The sequence below is a fragment of the Pelodiscus sinensis genome, chromosome 14 (assembly GCF_049634645.1).
Source record: "Pelodiscus sinensis isolate JC-2024 chromosome 14, ASM4963464v1, whole genome shotgun sequence".
Taxonomy (NCBI): Eukaryota; Metazoa; Chordata; order Testudines; family Trionychidae; genus Pelodiscus; species Pelodiscus sinensis.
In genome coordinates, this window is record NC_134724.1 from 15042641 (window position 1) to 15056138 (window position 13498).

At 46.5% G+C, this 13498-nt stretch overlaps 1 protein-coding gene across 4 annotated transcripts in view; it reads right to left on the reverse strand.

Annotated features, from left to right (window-relative positions):
* NTRK3 (neurotrophic receptor tyrosine kinase 3) overlaps positions 1–13498 on the reverse strand; it is a 386176-nt gene that overhangs the window by 23671 nt on the left and 349007 nt on the right. For all 4 annotated transcript variants that reach the window (XR_012895725.1, XM_075897044.1, XM_075897046.1 and 1 more), the window contains one exon: positions 1684–1842. Coding sequence is in view for 3 of the 4 variants with exons in the window: in XM_075897044.1 (XP_075753159.1) it covers positions 1684–1842 (159 nt within the window). In the remaining variant the exon portion in view is untranslated. The remainder of the gene's footprint in view (positions 1–1683; positions 1843–13498) is intronic.

Sequence of the window (13498 nt, forward strand, 5' to 3'; positions counted from 1 at the left end):
GCACAGAAATAGCGAGAGCAGAAGCAAATTTGGAGAAGCAGCTGATAATGGCAGAGTCCATTTTGGGGGCCTTAGGTGAGCCGGCAGACAGACATGAACGAGGACCCCTAGGGTATGTCTAGATTACATGGCCGTCGATTATCAGCAGATCAGCACAGCGGGGCAGTCTAGACACGTCGCAGTCGACAAGGGAAGCCTCATGAAATGAGGTTTACCGGAGCGGTCGTCAAAGGCTTCCCTTGTTGACCGCGGCACGTCTAGACTGCCCAGCTGTGCCAATCAGCTGATCGTCGGCACAGCGTGGCGGCCATTTTGATGTAAATTAAGCGGCTATTATTTAAATCGCTGTTTCATTTTGCTATGTCTAGTAAACACATCTACATGGCTCCGTCGACGGAGCCATGTAGTCTAGACATACCCTAACAGGCTTCCTGTATTTGAAAGACCCATGGTGAGAGCCCTATCTGTAGAGAGGAAGCAAAGTTTACCTTTAGCCAGTAGGGCTCACTTGGGTTTTCAGGTGGTCTGTCACTAGTCCTGTGCCCTATTCCATCTTCCCCCTCAGTGAAGGTCTCGTCTAGCATTTAGCATTATGTTTTAAAAGGTTCACTTTACATTTAAAAGGACAACAGCCAGACAAAATCTAAACTCATATCCAATGTTCCCTCTAATGTTTTCCATCTATGAGCAGAATGAATTTTGTTATGTGCACTGAGGCACATATGGATCTGCAACACCAATTGAAACATGTGTGGCCGATTGTGGCTGCTCTTCTAATCAGCTGTGCGGCATTTGAATCATTCCTGGGTGGCTGCCCAAGTACTCAGCTTACAGGAAACACTGCTCATGTCCCCTGTAGATGTCTCAGAGTGGAGGGTGTCTATCCCAGACTTGCTCATACTCATTTAAGTGACACTATAAGGTCTAGTGGAATCAATTCTCCAGTGGCCATTGGATTTTGCATGAGTCTTCCCTGCTTGCTCCTAACCAGCATGCTCACAGCAAACATGTCATGGCAGGCAAAGCCCTAACACCGAGCAAGATGAACATGTATGCAATATCGTTCACAGGTTGCCTGTGCATTCTCTCCTTTGAGGAGAAAAGGGAAAGGGACAGAGGAAAGGCGGGGCCCAATTGTATCAGCTCTGTATGTTCAAAGCACTATTTCAGGTTAGTAGATGGGTTAGTTTGACTATCCCCATTTCACAGATGGAGAAACCGAGATCAGTGTAATAATTTACTTGCAATGGGCTACTGCTTAAAGCCAGCATAGGGAGGGGTTAGCCTCCCATATACCTTACTTTACTTGTGGTTGATTCAAACCCAGGAGGAAGGGACAGGTTTGGGAAAGGAGTAATTAGGGTTTAGGGGTTCTTCTCAAAGTAAGCACCTCTGTCACGCTGAATTTCCCAGACAAAAACCATAGCTTCACTAGACTTTTCTCTGCAAGACCATGATGCTGTGAACAGCAATGCCATGTGAGGTGGGGGAGGGGTAGGACTTCCTACTGACAATATGAATGGTGTGCTGGGCCCGGGTTTTCCAAGGTGAATGAGGGAGGTGAAATAACCCACTTGCAGATTTCAGTTCCTGAAATATCCTGCAACACACACGTAGCATGACTATGCCCCTTACTGCCATATCTCCCCTCTCCAGCCCAAGACAATATGGTTTAGAGGGTACCTCTGTGTTTGAGAGCTGGAACCAGGGCTGCTTCCCATATGTGAAGATCTCCCAGAGGATCACCCCAAAACTCCATACGTCACTCTCTGTTGTGAACTTCCGGTACATGATGCTCTCCGGGGGCATCCAGCGGATGGGCAGCATGGTGTGTCCTCCAACCTACATGGTGACAAAGTCACAGGCAAATCTGCGTTATCAGAGCTGTAGGAGTGGGGAAAAGCTGTACCTAGTGCAAGCTACCAGGACTTGTGGATGCTCAGACAGGTAGGCTAACTAACTCCTCCCTCTAACCCCCCCACCCGACTCACCCATCATTGTAAACTGGCTAATATCATAATATGACAGATTGGAAGTGAAATCTACTGAGATAAATGCTCAGCTCCAAAGATCTCCTCTTCCCAAAACTGACTTGTAAAGAAGCTTCAGGGGGTACCCGAGTTAATCTGTACAGGATAAACTTAAAAAACAACAAATGGTCTGGTAGCGCTTTATAGGCTACCGAAACATGTAGATGGTATCATGAGCTTTCGTGGGTACAGCCCACTTCAGATGACCGGAGTTCGGATGACTCTAGTCATCTGAAGAAGTGGGCTGTGCCCATGAAAGCTCATGATACCATCTACATGTTTTGGTAGCCTATAAAGTGCTACCAGACCATTTGTTGTTTTTTAAGTTTATCCTGACTTGTAAAGTAATACAGCAAAATGCCTAGAATGTATTTTGTTGATGAAACAACAAAAGGCAGAAATCCACAGTCTAAGCCAAAGCATTATCCTTAGCCTTCCTGGGCCTAGATATTGCAGAATGAATGGGCTATTCAGTTTTATACCTGAAATCCACAGAAATATGCATGGCAGAAGTATATCGATATTCATGGTAGTTTTCCTGCTGTCTAGGATAGCCTCAAACCAGTTTGGGGTCCTATTAAATAATTGTACAAAGGGGTGTGCATCTGGAAACCTGCACCAGGAATCCAGTCAGGGACAAGCAAGCAACAGCAGCTGCAAAAGCACAGTTGGGACTTTACTTTGTTAGTAGGTTCTCATGCTGGCTACATCACCATGGAATCTAGGGGGGTAAAGTCTTTCTCTTTTGAATCTCTGAAATCTGCGGAGTCCTTGAAATGACAGCCTAAGACAAATCCTCTGAGGGGAAGCCATTTCTGGGACAGTTCTACCATCTCCAGCACATTTCAGTCAAATACAAGACAAGCGGTAACAGCAGGAAAGCAGAAGGAACCACCTTGTCTTTGCTAAAGATTGTTGTACAATTAAGTCTCTGAGCAGGACCAGTTTCTGTTTTGTCCTTCAGTACGGGAATCACCATCAGCAGGGGACTAACTGACAGAAGCTTTGAGTAGGAGGTATTGAGAGCAACATGGTTCCATGTCTCTGGCATTCATTTCTTCTGAGGACAGAGCATCTAAGAATTCCATTCTTCTGCGGATGCTGAGAGAATCCCTTTGTGCATGCATGCATGCACACACCCAGTTGGGAAGCTCTTCACGACTTTTCCAGACACCCCCTCGTCCCTGCACTAAAGTGCAACTATGAGGCAGTTGGAACAAAGTGATTGAATTCTGTCTCTGGAGATGGGCAAAGACAGCTGCTTCTTGGGACGTGCTGGAACGCCTTATCTTGCATTTCAGCAACAGGGGGCTGCCTGTGTGTATCATGTTACTGCCGGTGTTCATAGAAAGAGCTGGTGTACATTTTTGTAAATGAACAAATGACACGAAGAACATACTCTACAGCTGTATCATTGGTTTCCCATCCAAACAGAAACCTTCCTGCCAGGCCACTGGTTTCAGCCACTGCTTGGTCAAGCAGGCAACAGTATTCAGAAAGTAAACGCTTTGCAAGTTCCTGCTTTCCTCAGGAATTCTCAAACTTTCTCTCCACCCTAGCCTACTTCCCTAGATTGCTGCTAGTGCTAATATGATGTCAACAGAGACCAGCAACAACACTCACAAGCTACAGACACCATGCCACAGAGGTGTTCCAAGCAAGTTATGAGATGGGTAGCATGCATAGCAGAGAGAGCCCTGAATCAGGAAGGGCTGATCCAAACTTCCTCAGTGATTAACGAGGTGCAGATCCAGGCCCACAGAGTTCTGTCAACTTGCCTCCCCTGTAATTCTTAGTACAGCCTAATTTTAGAACATGATTTTGTAAAGTCTCAAAACAAGCTTTCATTTCTGTGTGCACAGATACTCAAAATTGCAATTTGTGAGGATGAAAAGCTTAGTGCCCCTTCACACCTCCCAATTGGAGATCCATCTTTGGCTGAAATGCTCTCAGTTTGCTGCCTTGAATCCCCAGAAATGCTATTTCTATTGCAACTGGAAAGACTCCTTCCTTTATTCTTTGTAAAAACTTAACTGCAATCTTAGCTCTTTCCTGCACTTCCTTTTATGACTTGTTTTCCCTTATTTTGAAGAACTCCAGGGAAATTTGTTGTCTATACAATGTGATCTATATCCATGTTGATTAATGAACAATTGCTTTATGCTAATGTTTGGCTCCCCCCACACCTTTAGTAGCACTGATTCAGTTTTCCAGCAGTTCTGAAATCACTGCAGATCTCTGTAGATCTGCTGCAACTTGGGGCTCATTGGAGATACAAGTAATGAAATATCTATTGCGTACATTTAACTCCCTTCTGAACTAGAGATGCACCAGTCAGAGAGTTTGTGTGCCAGATGCTCAGCTTGTATCAACTGGTGTAGCTTCACTGGTTTCAAGGCAACTACAACCATTTTTACCAGCTGAGAATCTGGCCCTGAATGTAGAGAAAAGAACCAATGGTCCATCTCATGTCTAATGAGCCAAATCATGAGCCAAGTCATTGGCCTTCTCTGGACACACATTGGGGAAAAATTACCCATAAAGTAAAATACAAGGTCAGCTGTTATCCCAAGGACATAAAGACAGAATTTTGGTTTAGCGCATCTATTCACAGACATGCAGAGCAAAGGGCTCATCTCATCCCTACATCATGTGCAACATATTTGTTATTGAAAAAATAGCAACGATTCATTATGGAGATGGATGTGGGCAGAATCAAAAGCCTCTGGAACCCAAAATATGTCCAACCTAGAGTCTGTATGTAAGAGTTTTTTGGGAGTTCTGTATTTCAGCATGGTAGCAGTTTTCAGCAGCTTTACAGCACAGCAATTAACTACTTACCAGCAGTGTACAAGGTTGGTCCAGGTTATAAATTATAATCCCCATGTCACAGATGGGGAAACTGAAGGGCTTTTCCTGAGGTTTTATAGTCCTGGCAGAGCTGAGTATTAAATACAGGAGTTCCTGGATCTCAGTCCTGTGCTCAGTCTGCTATGCCCTGCTGCTTGCTAAAGTTGCAAACATGATTTAGATTTGAGGGCAGATAGATTAGACTGCTTAGGCTACCGTACATAAGATGTGGCTAGATAACAGAAGATCCTTCTCACATTATGTGCAGGCTAAAGCAGACATTGCACACTGGAGGTTCTTCCTCCCCACTCCCCCCATGTTCACACTGTATAATCACACAAGCATGACTCCTAACCCTGTACACAGTACACAGGACCACCTGGAGTAGAATGCATTGGCAAAAGCACTGGAGAGAAATGAGGCTATTAAACAAATCTGTCTACAAAACGGACTTTATTTTTCCTTCACAGAGCCAATTTACATTTCATGTCCTTGGCTCTGGTGAGAACCATTACGTATCTTTATAGGGAAGATGAAAGTTTGCTTCAATCAATCCACAGTTTGCTGAGACAGAGCCCGGGGTGGCAGTTTCTTGCAATAACAGTGATCATGCCGGCTGACTCCTTGTCAAGTCAGCGTGGCTTCAGAATAATTTCTGAACGATTCCTGTCACTCTCTTCTCTACCCTCCATCATGCCCACCCAGAAGCCGATATAGCAGAGCTAGAAAACAGCTATTCTGAAATCCACATCTGTCTCCTTGGGGCAATCCAGGATTGTCCAGTGCAGACTTCAAAATCCCACATGATACAACTCCCACAACTCTCCTTGAGAGCCGTTCCACAACCTGGTTACACGTTTCACTCTCAAGAAGTGTATCCTGACATTCAGCCTTCTCTCTTGCTCCTGAAAGAACCTCCCCCCCCCCCCTTTCTCCTTGCTATTTAGACTCCCTGGATTATTCTCACTAATTTTTTTGTGTAACTACAAAATACCTAAGAGCTAGCTCTAACTTTTTCTCTCTACATCGACGTCTCCAGCTTCCATATCCTTTCTACTGCTCTGCTCCTTCCAAAACTGTCCTGGCAATACATGCCCACAAATGAATGTAGCCTCAGAGCTGCGGAGAGCTGTCTTTTCATAACAAAGCCATCTTAGAATCAGGATAAACCACTCTCAAGGTCATGCACTGTTCTATAATCGCACATCTCCAATGGCCCAAGGCACCTGGCCTTTGCTTTGGGGCCTCATTACACATCCGAGGCAGCAGATTGCAAGATAACAGGACACTCCCTGAGAGTGGCTTATTGCTGTATTAGAGCTGAACCTCGGGGAAATGGGGGAGGTTCATGAAAGGCCAGGATTAATGGCCATTAGGGAGAGGGATAATTAGTTAATGCTAGTACAGCACTTTGAAGATGTAAAGCTATATAAGTGCTATGTATGATTATTATTATAAGGCTCCAGGTTTGATTGCCAGGAAGGAAGCCTGGTGTCTGGGGAAAGAAGTCTCCTTGTCCCAGCTTTCTGAATGACATATAGCTGATTAGAAAGGACTGAAAAGACACACCATGCCTAGTGAGTGTGGCCACACCGCAGTGGATCACAGAGAAGCTTGCCAACATAGTGCAGGGTTTCAGACAATAGGGAACTTGAACAACTACTCTCAAAAGGTACATCTACACTGCAACACTATTTTGAAATAACTAGCGCTATTCTAAAATAACTTAGTCTGCATCTACAAAGCAGGCAGTTATTTCGAAATAGTGTCAAAATACTGTCAAGCTGGAGGACTTCTTACTCCAACTCCTGTAACCCTCATTGTACGAGGAATAAGGGAAGTTGGAGGGAGAGTGCTCTATTGCAAAATAAGTTCTGTGTAGATGCTCCCTATTTCAAAATGAGCTATTTTGAAATAAGATACGCAATTGACGTAGCTCAATTTGCGTAGCTTATTTCGAGTTAAGCCCTGCAGTGTAGATGCACCCTTAGACGTAGCCAAAACTAAAGACAGGCCTGGGTCACAGAAACTCCTGTGAAGTTTGGAGGAGTTAGATTCTGGATCCTAACTCACCAGCACTATTCAAACAAATCCCATAACCCTCATGGAACAATGGTTACAGGGACGCCAGAATAGTATGCCCACTATTTTGGGAAATAGTTGGCATTTTTAAAGATGCATCGTTGCTATTTCGGGATACTTCCGGTATCCCGAAATAGCAACGCAGTCTAAACGTACCCTTGGCTGGCATTAATTTGACAGGCCACTGCTCTTGTTACTTTTGCTGCTGCCTCAGGACAAGCTACTCAGTCTGAGACACAGAAAACGTCTCTCTTTAAATGAAGCTGCTTTCTGGTAAATTTTACCTTTTGTGTGCTGGAAGGTTAGATGTTGTTTGTCTGGTTTCTTCCAGGATGAGGTAGGGAGAATAAGAGAACTTGGTGCCATTTCCTGGCCTCTTTGATTTGTGAGTGCAACCGTGGAACCCATGCAAGAAATTACAGGAAACTCCTGCCCTATGACAACCTGAATTGCGATCCCCCACACTTATGGCCATTTTTTTTAAGTGCGGAAGGGGCTGAAATCCCCTGACTTACGTCCCCGGCCCACATTTACAATGGTGCCTGGCGCCTATCGTAAATGTGGGTTCGAGTTATGACGCCCCCAACTTGTGATACTATCCCAGGAACCGATCATGTCACAAGTCGGGGCAGCCTGTAATTCTTTTTAAACCTGGTGACAGGTCACATGCTCTCTGGTTGCCATCTCAACTCCTGCTGTGTGCTTGGGGAGTAGGAGGGAAGGGGGAGAAGCAGGGATCTCCTTTAATGGCAAAACTGGATGACTTCCCAGGCTGGGCCAGGATGGAACATGTGTGCATGTTCTTTGGAACCCCAGCACCAAGAGCACCTGAAGATTCTTACCCCCGGAGTTTCTTTTAGCAACCAGATGTGTGTCCCCCTCATTTCTGCTGAGGACAATATTTGCTGTTCAATAACCTACAGCAGTCTTGAGTGAATAAGAATTGCAGGTGCCTGGGTCATCTCTTGAGAAATGAAGAGCAGAGTAAATCCAGCTGAGATGTAGGGAAAGCCTCTGCACATGGTTAAGCCGCTACTTAAAACAGAATCAACAAGTGATGCTACCATCTGCCCACCACAGCAAGCTGTGATTTTGTGAGGCCACACAAGCCAAGCTGGGTTGCGCTTGGTAAGGATTGGGGTGTAAGACCCCTCAGGAAATACCCAGGGGTATGGCTACACTGCCACTCCAGTTCGAACTAGGGTGGCTAATGTAGGCATTCGAACTTGCAAATGAAGCCTGGGATTTAAATATCCCGGGCTTCATTTGCATGTTCCTGAGCAGGCGCCATTTTTAAATGCCCATAGTTCGAACTACCTGCCCGCGGCTACATGCGGCACGGACTAGGTAGTTAGAATGAAAGCTCCTAGGTCGAACTACCTAGTCCGTGCCGCGTGTAGTCGTGGGCAGGTAATTCAAACTATGGACATTTAAAAATGGCACCCGCCCGGGAACATGCAAATGAAGCCCGGGATATTTAAATCCCGGGCTTCATTTGCAAGTTCGAATGCCTGCATTAGCCACCCTAGTTCAAACTAGGGTGGCAGTGTAGACATACCCCAGGTGTTGCTGGCAATCCAGACGGGGGTTGTCTGCCCTGAGTCAGTGCTGAATCCAAGGCCTTAGCATGGTGCTCATCGATGCGGTGCTGTTGGAAGTGCCGGATTTCAGATTTGATGTAAAAGGGAGAACCTCTGTGTTCACTAAGGATTCCAGCCTGCTTTGTGCAAGGACAGGATTTTAGCCACATTTTGCTTTAAATATTCCCTGCAGACATTATGCTTCTTTTCTTTTTTCTAACCTGCCTTATTGCTTTTCTATTAAACAGCTGGCATGTTCAAACCCAGAGGTGGTTGCATTTAAGCCCGTGTAAGTGTGGAGAGGTATTCACCTAAGGCTGGGGGACATGGAATTCCATTTTACCATGTACATAGCCTATACATGATGAAAGGCACTAGAGAAACGACAGGATATTATCATGAGTGGCACTGTAACCTCACATTAAAAGCAAACCGTTCCTTTTCCCACTCCCTTTGGCAAGAGAAATCAAATGGAAAGGATCCCACTCAACAGAGAGGCTGCCATTTGATACCAGAGCTTCACTTGTCCTTACAAATGCGTGGAGGACTCCGAAGAGACTGCAAGGCTGATCGGTGACTCACTGTGGTCCAGCTCCACAGCTGGGCTCTGCTACAGCAGAGACCTCAGATTCACACAGACACAGCCTCTGAGTTACATAGAGGTTCCTAACAGGTCCTCCCACCAGCCCCATCCGGCCTTCAAAGCTGCACAGATCTCTCCTCTCAGGACACATGGGAGGGAGGAGTGTCCTGTGAAGACCTTGCAAAGCAATTCCCCTGATATTGTTACAGCATTTCCGGATGGGCCCTCCTGCTGCTGCTCTACTTTGTGGCCCAGGCTCTTTCCTCCGCTCACTCCAAATGTCAGGATTGCTGCTCCCTGCAAAGCGCAGATCAAACAGACTGCCACGCCTCCTTTCTTCCCCTGCTTGCGCCCTTCCACTTAACTTCAATTCTTTGCTGGACATATGGCTCAGGCCTACAGAGAGAACACACTGCACTCGGGGCTTTTAAGCTCCTGTTCTCCATCCAGCAGGTGAAATCAAGGGCCTTGTAACTTTGCTGGTTCAGATGGTCCCTGCTACTGCAGCCAGAGTGGAGAATTAACTGTTGACTTCCCTGCAAAACCAACAACCAAAACCACACCAACTGATTTTCCTCAGCTTCTTGAAGCAGCTGCTTTGCATTCCCTCACTGCTCATGGGGAGGGGAGGACAGGCTTTCACTAATTGCCAGGCTCTGCATGCTCGCAGCTTCATGTAGTGGGCTGTGTGTCCAGGCCGGGTGCCAATTACAGAAGGCAGCTTATTGTGGGCCGGGTTCATCACTCGCTCGCTCAATGAAGGGCCCTGCTCTTGTGGCCATGTCTGTGTTTACAAATAGGCCTGGACTCTCCTGACTGGACACAGCTGGCACCTGTGTCCCTAGACGTGTCACAAGGTGGGAGGAGGCAGTGCCCTGGCTGTGAGGCAGGGAGCCCCATGTGCTTTCTGTTTGATGGATGTAGCCAGTTGGATGCCTCTGCTATGAGGCGGGGGATGATGACCAGATAAAGATACTGCAAGGTCAGGAAGGGGGGACAAGACACACCTCCTGGAAGCAGATGGACTATTTCTTCCCTCCAGACACACATTCTGTGTTTGAATACAAGCCGAAAAATACAGCTTCCCATTGACATTGTTTTTCCTTACTTCATTTAACAATCAGGTTGGTTTATGACCCGTAATTCTGAATTAGGTGGAATTCAGGCAGTGTAATTGCAAGCCGGGACACCGTCTTTTCCACCCTTCCCCCGTCTCTGAGCCTTTGAGTTTGTTTCAATCCCACGGTTTTCAGCCTTCCTAATGAGCCATTAACAAGCTGCCAATTACTTATGCAAATGGGGGAGGGGGGGAGCAGGGGTGGCTGTAGCTAGAGGTAAAGTCTGCTGCCTCAAAATGGCCTGATATAAATCATTGCTGTTCTAAGAGATGCCTGTATCCAGGATTGCGCTCTCTGCTAGATTACCTGCTGGCTAGACATGCCAGAGGTAGCATGGAGGGTGAGTAAAAAATGGGAAACAGAGAATTAATCTCACAGATATATTTAATTCTGTTTGCCAGGAACACCGAGAGGAACTCAGTGTGTGGCTGTGCCCCAAACCACCCTTCAAAGCTTGCAGGGGTGCTCTGCGGGCCCTTGGGCAAGGTGTGGCGTGTTCCCAGCTCCTGCTCCTAGAAGAGACTGAGGCCTGGGTGGAAGGGGAAGGGGCAGCCAGCCTGGAGCACACCATGCTGGCATCCAGCAGCCCTCAGCACCACCTGGAGTGCAGCACCCTCTGCCCCCACGCTTAGCACTGCCTGGAGCATGCAGCACAGTGCTCCGGCAGCGATTTAAAGGGCCCAGAGCTCTGGCTACCACTATCATAGCAGCAGTAGCAACAGCCAGCTGCCTTGGGTCCCTATGAATTGCTGGGTCCTGGGACAACTGCCCCTTTTTGCCCCCCTCCCATTGGCAGGCCTGAAACAGCAGGCCCTCTTGTCCCCAGAGCACAGACATCAGCACCTGCTGCTATGACGGAACTAGGCTTGTCATATTCAAATGTGCAAATGAGCAAGGCACAGCATTTCTCTTTGGCTTCCAAACTGATGCCTCAGAAATAGTAGCTTCTGAGCACGTGCGGAGTTTTACATCTTAAGGTCATATGTTGTTCAGCTGAGAAGCAGCTGGTCATGCAAATGGTATCGGCATGACCTGGCCACAAGCCTAATATCTGGAGTAGCTGCAGGGAAAGCCGTTCTCAGCTCTGGTTTGCAAAGTGCTCAGTGAGGCCAACCGCAGTGCTACCAGCCTCATAACCACATCCACGACTAGAGACACCAGGCCCCAGACTCTGCCCAAATTGTGCACAGTAACAGGCTGCACAGATGAAAAGAGGGACCTAATGGAATGGCTTCAAGCTGTATCCAATGAAGAGATGTGGCCCATGGGAGCTCCCGATACCAGCATGTAATGCTCCATATTGACCCAGGGCCATCCTTACCCAGACAGAAAATATACAGCTGCATAGGGCACATCAAAATTTGGGGCGCCACTAGGTCTTAATGTCCACCCACTGGCTTCTTCCTATCCCTGTCCTGTGGGTCTGCTTCCTCCGGAAAGGATCCAGTGAACTTAAAAGTGAACAAGCCTGTCAGACCGATTAGCAGAACACGAAACCTGTGAAAGAGCCATTCAAGTGGTCATGAAGCCATTTAACAGGCATTGGCCAACCCTGGGGATATACTGTCAGTTTCTGAATTTACTGTGTTAGTTTAAAATTTGCTTTAAACATTTCATTGGTGCATTGCTGAAAAGTATAAAATTATATTTCTCAAAAATGGCCATCCCCCCCTTCAGCTATGGTCAGAAATAGGGGCACAAGGTTAATAGTACTGCACAGGGCCCTATAAATCTTAAGCACATGTCAGTATTGACCCAAGATACTACAGGTCCCAGTGTGTAATTCTCCATCATGTGCTGAGAAACTCAAACTACTTGGATGAAGATGGAAATTTGCATGAGTGTCTGGAGTCAGCCCCCAAGATTTAGTGATGAGCAGGCCTTTAACGGACACTGGAGAAGTCAACATTTTGGCTACTCTTGAAATTATCCAACCCCCTCCAACCTACCTTCTCTTTTGCTTTTCACTTGCCCAGAATATTTCTGGCATGCGGCCAAACTGACATTTCTTTTGGGCAGCGTATTGCCAGCCCTCAGACTGATTTTAAATTCTCCCATATCTATACGATCATAAAAGCGCATATGTTTTGATGCTGGCACATCATCACATCATGTGTTGTGGTACAACCTGACAGTGACCTGATAATACAGTGATGGGTGTGTCAGAGATCAACAACGAATCAAAAAGATGGGTGCTAAGTCAAAACAGCAGGCTGCAAGCAATGTCTTCAACACATTTCTATTTCTACATGCATCATCTTGAGGCACGAAGTTAGGGGGCGTGTTATGCCAATAGATAGTTGCTTAGTAATCTGCAAGTAAACTCACAAAATGGTCGGAAGTACGATGTTCAAAAAACTACAGCGTTAAACAAATTGCATGTGCCTCTTCTACATGCAAAGATGGTGTCATCTTGGTATCTCTTAATCTTTCCTCTCCATTACCCCTTCTCTCTGTCCTGCCCATGATACCCTCGCTGGAGAAATCATGCCCATTTTTCATCTGCAGCCAGATCCACTCCTGCCTGAAGAGTATACATGATTTAGACAAGGCTCCATTACTTAACTTCTGGATACTGGATAATCAGTTCAACTTCCTTGGCATTAATCATAATAATATTCAAAATTCATTAGGGTTGATTGTTTGGAAATCTATTTCCTATTAATGTCAGTTTCACTGAGCTCGAGCCTGGCAGTACCCAGAGACTGAAATGTCCTGGCAGCTTACAGACAGAAATGTAATACAAGGCAGGCCAAGGGAATCCAATGATACAAAAATCCCTTTCTGTATGTGCAACAGCTACTCTAGAGGGTCCCCTGAAAGCTCCCAGTGTTGTCCTCTATACTGAACCGACCTGTACTATAACTGATGTCAGACTATCATGCTGCAACGAAACATCACAGAAGCATAGAAATGTATGGTTAGAAGTGACTTCAAGAAGATGTCATCTAGCTCAGGGGTGTGCAATAATTTTTGATGGGGGGGGCCACTTCGGGAATTTAGTAAGTGGTCAAGGGCTGCACTTTTCTTTGTTAATAGAGGAGATGTGGACTCTGGGATAGAGGTTAGGTGCAGAAGGGAGCTTCGAGTAGGAAATTGAGGAGTAGGAGGAGGCGTGGGGTCTGAGAGGATGTTAGGGTGAAGAAGGGGGTTATGACTTGGGGCAGGATCCAGGAGGAGGTATGGGTGCAAGGGAGGATTTTGACCTGGGGGAGAGGTGTAGGAGTGATGCAGGATCTGGGAGGAAGTTGTGAC